General features: G+C 39.6%; 1 protein-coding gene across 2 annotated transcripts in view; it reads left to right on the forward strand.

Moving 5' to 3' along the window:
- Nucleotides 1–8,850, forward strand: part of PAPSS1 (3'-phosphoadenosine 5'-phosphosulfate synthase 1) — a 116,892-nt gene extending 108,042 nt beyond the window's left edge. For both annotated transcript variants that reach the window (XM_021101695.2, XM_021101693.2), the window contains exon 12: nucleotides 8,126–8,850. In XM_021101695.2, the coding sequence (XP_020957354.1) occupies nucleotides 8,126–8,264 (139 nt within the window). In that variant the 3' untranslated portion in view covers nucleotides 8,265–8,850. The remainder of the gene's footprint in view (nucleotides 1–8,125) is intronic.
- Nucleotides 8,851–12,042: the final 3,192 nt, after the last annotated feature.

The following is a 12,042-nucleotide window of genomic DNA, read 5'->3' on the forward strand; positions in this document are numbered from 1 at the left end:
GACTTGCTGGCAGCATTCAGTTCCTTAGAGTTGTAGGACTGAGGTCCCCATCCTCTTACTGGTTATTGCTCTCTGCAGTCGGCAGCCACTTAGGTTCTTGTGGGCCCTTCAGTTCAGTGGTAGAATCTCCCTCATATCAGATCTCTCTCTGTTGGTGGGGATTGCTTCAAATCTGACTTCTGTGGTCATCTGAGGACATTATTTGCTTTTAGAAGGCTCGAGTGATTAGTTTAGGCCCGCTCACGTAATTTCACTATTTTAGGTCAGTTGATTAGTAACTTTAATTGCATCTGCGAAATTCTTTTTGCAGTATAAGGACCTATCATGGTAGTAACACCGTGGGGTGAAGGTCGTGAAGACTACCACACTAATGGGTGTTTCCGCTTAGATTTCTTGATATTATTTAAAATTCCCAGAAACAGCTTTACTTTTCCCTTCATATATCTCCAGATCCTGAGATTCCCTAGTTACTTGTTCTTCCCACTATGTGGAATCTTGAAGTCTTTTATTCTTTCACCTCACTTTTCACATCCATTGTGTGACTTTTGTTCTTTCTCTTTCTTGCTGTGTACTCTTTATCATATGTAAATATTTCTATTAGACTACTGAGGAACTGTCTTTTCCATTAATTCATAAGATGTTTGTTTTTATTAATTTTTGTGTTTCTTCTGAAAGCTGGTAGACTCTAATTGCATGCATTTACCAGTGAGTTTGTCCTGTGTAGATTTTTTTTTTTTTTTTTGGTCTTTTTTTATAGGGCTGCACCTGCGGCATATGGAAGTTCCCAGGCTAGGGGTCCAGTCAGAGCTGTAGCTGCCGGCCACAGCCACAGCAACACGGGATCCAAGCCGAGTCTGCGACCTACACCACAGTGCACGGCAACACCGGATCCCCAACCCACTGAGCAAGGCCAGGGATCGAACCCACAATCTCATGGTTCCTAGTCAGATTCGTTACTGCTGCTCCAGGACTGGGAACTCCCTGTGTAGATTTTGCACGTATTTTATTGCAGGGAGTTATGGCAATAGATAAGGTCTAATTTAAAAATCGATTGCACTGTCTTTTTACTATAATTTGAATCATAATTAGGGACCTACTAGTATTTATATTTTTGAAAGTCAAATTATATATGTTATATATGCTGTATCTTATTTTAAAGTCATATTACATTGAAATTAGTATAATAATTTTTGATTGTGTTATGCTTTATTCATTAACCATTTATTGAGTTTTTTTTTTTTTTTTTTTTTTTTTTTTGTCTTTTTGCTATTTCTTGGGCCGCTCCCGAGGCATATGGAGGTTCCCAGGCTAGGGGTTGAATCGGAGCTGTAGCCACCGGCCTATGCCAGAGCCACAGTAATGCAGGATCCGAGCCGCGTCTGCAACCTACACCACAGCTCACGGCAATGCCGGATCATTAACCCACTGAGCAAGGGCAGGGACCGAACCTGCAACCTCATGGTTCCTAGTCGGATTCGTTAACCACTGCCGCCACGATGGGAACTCCCATTTATTGAGTTTTTACTGTGTACATGTCATTGCTAGCTGTGGGCCCTGTAGTTGGGAACGAGCAGGGATTGTTGTTGTCCTCATAGGACTTAGGTTCTGGAGTAGGCAGACAATGAACCACTAAAAATACTGTTACTTAAGGGTGGCATGTGCTTTTGCAAAAGACTTGTGGGAAGCTCTGCTAACACTTGTCTGATGAAGTCTAGATTGTCAGGAGTGGGTTCCTGGAGCAAGTGACATTTGGGCAGAGCTCCAGAAGATAAGTGGGCTTTCCCCTGGTAAAGAAGGAGGTAATAGCGTTATGGACAAAGCAATAAGCATGTGCAGAGGTGCCAGGGTGAGAAAACCCAGAGGGTTTGGGAAGGGTAGGCTGGAAAAAAGAGAGGAAGAAGGGTGATGGGATAAGGACCAGATAAGGCAATTCTTTGAAAGGTCCAAACTGGGATCAATTGTCAGAGATAGTAGTGCTCCAGTGTACATTAAATATTAGGAAGTTCAGGCTTTGGGTAAATTAGGTAAGTTGGATTATGCAGATTGATTCTCCTGAGAAATTAAAAATTCTGGATTTAAAAATGAAAGTTTTCGTAAAAGCATTGTGGCACTCAAAAGATGTTAAGAACTGTAAGGCCAAAGTAATAAGTGAAGGTTAGAGCTTCAGTACGCAGGGCAGTGAAGTTGCTTTTGTCCTGGTGGACCTAGCAAACTTGGGTACTGATTTCCATGGTCCTGACCTGGGTGGGGAGTCCACCAGGAGACACTCCCATTCAGCTGATACTCCTTCCACCTTGGGTACTAAGGCAGAACCTGAAATGAACCCTGTCCATTCTTCTCCCCCAAGAACCAAAGCAGAGCACTGCTTTTAGGCTCAAAAGCTCAGACCTGCTCCAGTGGGCCAAACACATATATCCTGGGTTGTATCAAAACAAAACAGATAAACAACCAAAAAGCCTTCAAACCATGAAATTAGTTTTGAGTGGTTCTTAACTGGGCATGCCTCTAAGTATTCAGCAGAAGCACGCATAGATTCTCCCTGGCGCATTACTCCTTTGTTCTAGGCCTCACCTTATTCCCACAAATAGTTATACGAGCTTAATGAACAGGTTAAGTAAAAAATGATAACATGTACAAGGAAACAAAGTACCAAAGCAAGAAAAAAAGCAAAAAAAAAAAAAAAAAAAAAAATTACAGTCAGCACAACCAGACCTGCAGAGACTTTATATGCTAGAATTACCAGACATGGCTTACAAAGTAACTGTACTTGCAGTGTTTATTAAAACAAAGACAAATTTGAAACTGAATGGCACATAAAAGTATAGACAGGACCTAGCAGTATAGACAAGAGGAAGATGGGAGGGAGGTCCTTGTGACGGTGTGCATTAGTGCAGGCGAGAGTGAATGAAATGATGGTTTAGGTTTAAGGAGGTTGCCACAGGGGATCGGAAACAAGGTGATTAGGTGGTCCCTGGAAACTTGTTGTTTGACGGAGTGTCTGACAGGAGCTGTTCTCTAGCTTTTGTTTATAAGGGAGAAAAACGTGATGATTTTGGTAAATTAGTTTGAGATAATTAGTTTGAGATAATTACATTGTTCATGGATTTCAATTGGTCTTTGCTTTGGAAATAAAAATTGTCAAATGTGTCATGTGTGATGCCAGTCGCTGCTGCTTGGCTCCTGAAAAGTAAGCTATAAATAACTGTTGATCTGGTTTTGAAGAGATGATCTGTATTTGAAAAGAATTCTTAGTATATTGGTGTATACTGTATTATATATGAGTTTCTTTCAAGTGCCATGAAAGTTAATTAGCTGCCAAATAATTAACTAGCTTCACTTATATGTTAATCATTATTTTTAGTTCTGTCAGAGAAGTTTCTCTTTGCTTCTCTGATCCATTATCATCTGCTTAGCTTTTTTTTTTTTTTTTTTTTTTTTCTCTTTTTTGGCTACCTTGTGGCATATATGGAGTTCCTGGGCCAGGGATCAGATCCCAGTCACAGTTGTGACCTAAGCCTTAACCACTCTGCCAGGCCGGAGATCGAACCTGAGTCCCAGTGCTCCCAAGACCCCGCTGATCTCGTGGCACTGCAGCAAGAACTCCTAGTTAGCAGTTTTTAAAAAGCTGGTCAAATTGAATATGAACTTTCAAAAGAGACACTGGAAGTCCTGTCAGCTGACCCCAGCTTCTTGTCTGTTTGAATAGCTTGTGCTGGTGGCTCTAACAGCCACATATGTGGACTGAGAGATGGCAGATGGTTGTAAAGATTTAAAATCTTCAACAAGTGGCCAAGAGTCCTTGTACTTTGTAGTCAAGATGCCAGCCAAATGTAGTGAGTGTGTCCCACATGAGACAGGGTGCTGGTCCCACATGGTCCCACACAGTCTGCTGGATGGGGTGCTTTCTCTGTCCCTGTGTTCTAACCCCTTCCCCTTTGTTTTGGGGATTTGATTTGCTTGTTTGGTTTTGGCTTTTTTTTGGTTTTTGTTTTTGTTCATTTTTTTTTTTTTTAAGAGGAGGCGTTCTGTCGACTGTGGCTTAAAAGAATCTGTGACCAAGTAGTTTTCAAAAGGAAAAAAAAAAACAAAAAAACAGACTTGTGTTTCTTTTTTCAGGTGCCATGGAGATTGCTTAACAAGTATGATTAGGTGGCCTAACTAGAATTGCTTTGTAGTGAGAGCCTAAAGCATTTTATGTAGTAGTAGCCTTTCCTTCTTCTGACAGATTCCTGATTATTCACAGGTAAAGTTCAGGGCTAGTTTTAGATCTTTCCCGGAATGCCTCAGTTTTCACTTAATTTCGTGTTTGTTTTTTCTGTAAAATGCTGTCCATCTAAAGGTCTAATTGTGAAAACCGAGATTAGGTTACAGATAATGACTCTCGTGTCAAGTCCTTGCACCTGACTCCTGATGAAAAGTAAAATTCCTGACGTGATGGATAGAAGTACAAAGAGGAGGCAGAGGGAAATAAATGTGTCTTCCGTAGCCAGGGTGGAGTGGAACCACCACCATGTGGAAGCAGAAACTCCCATTTCATGTGATGAAGAAATGCCTGTGGCATGCGGGGCAGATGGGGTGTGAAATAGCCTCAGGAAAAGAGGTACCCAGGGACCTTGGGTTTAAAATGCAATTTCGGAAGGAATGCAAGCAGACTTCTGGATTTCAGACTCTTTGGCATTCAGGGAAAAGAAAGGACTTTTAATTGGTCTGGCTTTTTTTCCTTTAATCGAAAAGTCGAGACGGAGTCATCCAGCAAGCTGCTCCCTCGCTTCCTTCTCCTTGCCCATCAGGAACAGGCACTTTATGCATGTGACACAGGGTTTCCTTTTTTTGAAATCAGAATTTTAAATTAACCTGGCCAGATCTAGGGTCATATTTTTCCTCAGTGAGGCATATTTAGGGAATGGATAAGTGAGCCTCCTAAGACCTGAAACATTTAGGGTTTTGTCAAATGATTCTCAGCTGAACTAACCAGTTTTCCATCAGGTTGGAGTGAGGGTTTTTTAGATACCATCTGAGAAATCTGGACCCCTCCAGCTGTTGACTTCTTCTCCTGCTAAACTCTGCACTGGGGGTAACCTCTTTGGCCTGGAGATATATGGTCCCCTAACTATGTTGGTGGATCTTATTACCAGTTCATGCCCATGCCCAGTCTGGCTACCCTCTGGAGAAAACCTTACATCTCTATTGAGAAGGCTGAGACTCTGTTGCCTTAACCACCTTATCTTTTTCTGACTCTAAATCATCACTATTTCTTCTTCATTCTTCACCCTCTTGGTCAGAACTTCTTTCTCTCTGTTCTTCATCCCAGACTTTCTTCTCCATCTTTCATCTCTCTCCTATTTCCCTCTCTTGGATTTCATCCTCCTCCCCTTTCTCCCTCTTGACACTTATTTTCTTTTGCCTGTACGCTTGCTAAGAACTCTGTTTTCCTTTTAAAAAAAAAATCTTTTCTCCTATCTGTATCTCTGCCACTTTACCACTTTGTCTCTTCCCTTTGTTATCTGGTCAAACTCCTTGATTAAAGAAAATTTGAATGCTGATTCATATATCCAGTGGATTACTCCCCCCCCCCCCCCGCCATGATCATCTTCCTTAACTCCTCTGTGACCTTAACCTCAAAATTTTTCTTTTTCCATCATCATGGTTTTCTTCCTACTCCTTTGACAAATGCTTTCTCTTTGGGTGAGTCTTCTTTCTTTGGAGAGCTTATCTATTTTCTCAAACTCAGTTTTCATTTTAGTGTTGATAAATTTAAAAATTCTATTTGGAACTCCAACCTTTCCTGAATTGTTTGAAAATCTCCTGTCATAGACTTGCTTTTTTTTTTTTTTCTCTTTTTTGGCCACACCCACAGTCAGTAGAAATTCCTGGACCAGGGATCCAAGCGGAGCCTCAGCTGTGCCTTACGCCATAGCTGTGGCAATACCGGATCCTTAACCCGCTGCGTTGGGCTGGGGATTGAACCCCAGCCACCACAGAGACAGTGCTGAGATCCGTAACGCACTGTACCACACCAGGAACTCCAGCCTCACTTTTCTCCTAGGCCCATCTCACATGCAGTGAATTTCTTCTTCTCCCTTGAAGTTGTAGTCATTTAGGTAAGGGAAAGAAGATAGCTTACTTCATATATCAGCTATGGTAACCAGCTCACCTGCATGGGCCGTTTTATTAGTAGATCTGACTTCTCCTGCACATTGAATGCATGACAGAAGTGCGAGATACTCCCTAGGTTTAAACTTCCTGAATCCATCTTGCTTGGAAGCAATATCTGTTAACCTTTCATTTTCATCGATCATCTTTGAAAATGTGTGCAGACATTTAAAAGATGTTTAACCTAAGAAGATGAGAGCTGCTGAAATACTGAGTGGAATGTATATCTTACTGTCGTTCTTGCGGTGCAGGGAATAGAAACGCAGAAAATGTCACATGCCTGAGTTAAGAAGTGCCATCTGCTTACTAGTAAGAGATGGAATTATAAAGCATCAGATTGGTTTTCCTGTGGCTGATTAAAAGAGTTAACACTATTTTATATTCATATCCTGTATATATAGCATTCTAGAATAAAACTTTGTTTCTGATTATTTCCTTTATGTAGATGGCTAGAAGTGTGATTATTAAACATACCCGGCATACCTCTAGAAGCAAGAGCCATTTGGCAAGTTATGATTTCACTTTGATTCCCAGGTTACCTCCACAAATAGTTAAGTGGGGAGAGAGCATTGAGCCGCTGATGAGGAGTAAACAGAGCTTGTGATCTAGTGACTTGCATGACCTAGGATTCTCGCTCCATCCTGGTCTGCTCTCTAGCTGGTTCCCTTGTTTGAGGGAAGAGGTTGAAATTACCAGTAGACAATATGTGTCTTAGCTATAGGTGCTTTGCGTTTAGTGGTCTAAGAGCTTTTGTGTGTCTTTGTAGGTATGAGGATGAAAAAAACTAACACTACCTTTGTGCAGTATTTTAATCAGTGGGTAATATTTATTGCTACTTGCTTGCTATTGTTTTTTTAGGTTCCAGTTTTTTTCTAAATGTTCCAAAATGCATTTAGCCTTTCAGATTCAAATTTCCTAAAAAGTTTTCAGTCTGTGCTAACTAAATTTTTTTTTAAATTTTTTTCCCGTTTCTAAATTTTTAGTTGCAGGGGCTGGGGAAAACCAGGGCTGGAGGGAGGAGGGAGTGGGTATGATTATAAAAGAGCAACCTGAGGGATCGTCATGGTTTTGGAACTGTCCTGATTCTTGACTATGGTGGATACGTGAACCTGTACATGTGATGATATTGTCCAGAACTAAAGAAACACAGAGAAATGAGTATGAGTCAAACTGGGAAAATCTGAATAAGACTGGCGGATTGTTTCAAGGCTGATACCCCGTTTGTAATATTATGCTGCAGTTCTGCCAAATGTTACCATTGGAGGAAACTGAGTAAAGGATACATGGGATATTGCTGTCATTTCTTATGATTGCATTTGAGTCTACAGTGATCTCACTAACAAGTTCCATTAAAGTATATTTTTTCTTTTCAAAATGGGTGATTGGATAGTGTGATTTTTTTGCTCAGTGACAAACTTGAAATCAGGTTGATATAAGTACTACATTTCATCCAGATTTTTTTTTCATTAAACTTGTCTACACATGAACAGAATGAACAAGTTTTTTTTTTTTGGTTTTTTTTTTGTTTGTTTGTTTTTTGGTTTTTTTTGCTTTTTAGGGCTGCACTTGCAGCATATGGAGGTTCCCAGGCTAGGGGTCTCATCGGAGCTGTAGCTGCCAGCCTAAACCACAGCCGCAGCAACGCCAGATCCAAGCCACGTCTTCGACCTACACCACAGCTCTCAGCAACGCTGGATCCTCAACCCACTGAGCGAGGCCAGGGATCAAACCCACAACCTCAAGATTCCTAGTCGGATTCATTTCCCCTGAGCCACGACAGGAACTTCAAGTTTTTAAAAATTTCATTATCTTGGGGTTTCATACATAGCAGAGCCGCTCCCCTCTGGACACAAGGGTTTGTAAATAAATAAATAATAAAAGTAAAAAAAAATAATTTTTTTAAGGAGAAAAAAATTCACTATTGGTTTTGAAAAATGTGAAATTAATTTTCTTTTTTTTTCCTCCCTTTCAGCCATGAAGACTTTGAATTTATTTCGGGAACACGAATGCGCAAACTTGCCCGAGAAGGCCAGAAGCCTCCTGAAGGCTTCATGGCTCCCAAGGCGTGGACCGTGCTGATGGAATACTACAAATCCTTGGAGAAGGCCTAAACTCTGAAGCCAGTCATCTCACCTTTGACACCTCACTGAGTAACAAGAGGGGACCACGTAGTTATTGTTGGCTTTTCTTTGTGGTATCTGTCCAGATGTGCTTCCTAAAAGCAGACCCTTTCCTATAACTAGCATCAGTTTTGGTCGGCCTTATGAGTTCTGTTCTGAACTAATGTAACACACTCCTGGTTGTAACGTATCTTTTCCACTGACTATAATATTCCTACAATTCAGTTTTAAAACTTTGTCTTTTTGTTTTATATTTATGCTTCTGTCTCATGATTTTTTTTTCAAGCTGATATATATTAGTTATAACCAATAGTATTCATATGGCATCTTACTTTTCATCTCTTAAGAAAAGAAAAAAAAAAAATCTCCTAAACAATAAACATGGTTAGACCTTGTTTTGGGAATTTTACAAGACATCTGTAGGAATTAGATTTTCTTTTCTCTCCATTGAAAATATAAATTGCTTTCTTCCAATCAGCTATTGAGCGCTCAGCTGTTATAATCTAAAATATATTAATATCTGTGTAAGCCCTAAATGAACTTTCTTTATTCAATAAAAGTAAACTTTGGCTTCTTATTTACGTGATTCTTTTAAAAATACTGCTTTTTTTACACATACTTGATCCTTCCTGTGAAAAAGTTTCTGAGGGAGAAGGGGAAATACGGGCATCTTTCATTACTGGAATCTAATAATTAGTTCCAAGCACTGTTTCATAGTGAATTTTTAAGTAGGAAGATAATAATGCATTCTTGGTCCATCTAAAAACTCAACCTGTTTTCCAGAATATTTCTCTAATATTCTTAAATACCTAAGATAGTGGTATTAGTAATAGAGACATGATAGAGGAAGGTAGGGGATGCCAGTTAGTTCATTGGAGGAGACCACGTGGGACAGCGTATCCAGTTTGCTTCTGTAGACTGTCCTCCAGTAGAATATTCAAATGGTGATGACTATTTAGGAGCTGAGTATACAGTTTTGGTACAGAGGCCAGCATTTTTGATATGCAGTCTTAACTTGTTATGATGAAATACTCTTGCATGATTTGGCCTTGATAATTCAGCATTATAAAGAGATGGCAGATTATATACATGGAGATATTGTTATGTCATTAAGGCCAAAGGGAAATGAAGTACAAGACAAAAAACAGATAATTGAGGGAATCAATTAGTAAATGTTGATAAACAGAAAAAAGCAAATGATTAGATGTTTTCTAGTAGACAGAATTCTTCACTAGTGGATATTGAATGAAAATATTCATTAATGGGTGATGTGAAAAGCATATAGATGTGTATGTGGATGGGAAATATTAGAGGTGACAGCTGGTACTACTTTTTGGGCTCTGCATTATCTGAATCTTTTTTAGGGAGAACTCCTTTATATAAACCTATGAAGATTGAAGTGTTGCAGAGGGATAACCTCTCCAACTGCAAACATCTAAGATATGACATACGGAGCCTCTCAGCTCAGCTAATTCAGAAACTCCCACCTCCAGTGTTGAACACGTGGAAACAATGCAGAGATGTAGGGACAGAATGAATGATGGTTTCATGGTAGCAGTGATGAGTTGAGGTGCTGGGGACAGTGAGTATCCTGTGGAGGTGACACCCATGTTAATAGAGTCTCCTGTGGCAGAAGTAGTATCGTATCAAATATTCCAGTGGCATGACCTTGGCTGAGTCCTCTGCCACTAACCTCGCTTCATTCCTGACCATTTTCCAAGCCTCATTCTCTTGACTTTCCGTCAGTTCTGTAAAGTACCCAACAGCCTTGCTGTATACTTGTTTGCTGCCTAAATTATCTGGAGTTTCTTTTTTCTTTTTTTTATTGGCCACTCCCAGTGCATTCGGAAGCTTCTGGGCCAGATGTCAAACCCATGCCACAGCAGTGACTACGCCAGATCCTTAACCCACCGAGACACAAGAAAACTCCTTTTTTTTTTTTTTTTTTTTTTTTTTTTTTTTTGCCAAGAGCCTTGATCTCAATAGGTGGCATGTGAGAAAAATATGTATTTCACATGAAAATCTTGATACTGTTTAATTCAAGTTGATTTTCAAAAGTTAAATACGAAGTAAATTTTTTTTTAACATTTAGCATTCAGAAAACACCTTTTAGAATTACCAAAGTGTAAAATCAAGATGAGAACCTGAAGAACAGTAATCAAGATTAATGGCACCAGGGCGAAATGGTGTCAGAAAAGTAGTTTTGTCTTCCATCATGAAATTGTCCTTTCTGAGTTAGTCCTGTTGTGCCCCTTGTCCTCTAGCCCACAAGAGAGGGACGTGATGAAAACGAATCTAGGCTCCTGTGCTCTTGGGGTTGTCCACCCACTTCTGGGTTCCAGAGAAATGGAGAAGAAAATAAAACTACCCAGTGATTCTACCAGTTCATGGGTTGGTATGTGTGTCTTTTATCTACAAATATGATATATGCAGAACTTTTATTTTTCCTTCCCAGTTCATAAAAATGAGCCCAAACCAATCTTTAAAACCTTCAATCCTTACACCAAACGTCTCCTGCCAAGTGGACTTGGAAATCTCAAGGCCATTTTTATCTATCCATCACCTGGAAAAGTGAATGGAAAAATAATTATTTGTTATAAAGGAAGGAGGAAAATAAAGTGCAATCATCTTGGCAGAAATATAATGTTTTAAATCTGTCAATTCTCTATTCCACTCTGATAATCAAGACCACATATTTCAGTTTCATTTCCATCCAAAAGGGGAACAATCATGTCTATTTCTTGGAAGTTGGCATTTAAACACTTTATCAGGAAAAATTCGGAAGTCATGCTTCCCACATGTGGTATATTTTTATTAGCACATATGTATCCAGGGGTGAGTTGGCTCATGAAATAAGGAAGTATTTGCCACTGGGCTTCTTTTATGTGTGGGCTATATTTCTTAGAGGGCCTATAAGCCTCTTTGTATTTCCACGGATTCTTTTTCCTCTTCCACACAGTCTTGTCCTGAATGTAATTATGTATAAGGTGTGTGGAACACATTCTGCCCACCTAACTCCCAGTCATTCTATTCTGGACTGAGATAGAAGCCAGCCTCCCCAAAGATAAATACTTGAAGGCTGTGATTGAGCAGGAATATGTTGAGATTGGAACCTCTACTTCCTAACTTCCTGTTTCACCAGATTCTCAGGAAAATGGCACGAGAGTTTAGGGCCTAGATTTGAGGAACAGAAGTTAGAAACATTGAAAATCTCATCTTGGACCTGTATCTCCTGGACCTGCACCAGCATTGAGCATCTATAATGATCTGCCTTTGTTAAGAGAAAAGGGATGAGGCATGTATAAATTTGGAAACTGGGATTAACATTATTGTATGTAAAATATACAACAAAGACCTATTTTATAGCACAGGGAATATATTCAATATTTTGTAATAACCTGTAATAGAAAAGAATCTGAAAAGGAATATATGTGTGTATACATATATTATGTGTGTGTATGTATATATATAAAGCTAAATCCCTTTGCTGCACGTATGAAACACTGTAAATCAACTATACTTCATTTAAAAAAAAAAGAAGAAAAGCAAAGGAAACCATCTCCACTGAAAAGAATTAGAACACTGACTCCTCTGCTTTTCTTTTCTTCCAACAGCTCTGTCTTGTCCTGCTTGAGAAGTGTTTGTTCTCTCTGAGAGCAAAACCACTTCTATTGCCCAAGAGAAAGTAAGCATCTGTTAAAAGCAAACTTTTGGGACCTTGCTGCACAGTCTGTTCCCCAAGAAAAATCAACCGAGTCAAAGGAGAGAC

This window comes from Sus scrofa, chromosome 8 (assembly GCF_054392235.1).
Source record: "Sus scrofa isolate SSC_HxYL_T2T_F1_AM1 chromosome 8, Sscrofa_HxYL_maternal_Yorkshire_Landrace_v2.0, whole genome shotgun sequence".
Classification (NCBI taxonomy): domain Eukaryota; kingdom Metazoa; phylum Chordata; class Mammalia; order Artiodactyla; family Suidae; genus Sus; species Sus scrofa.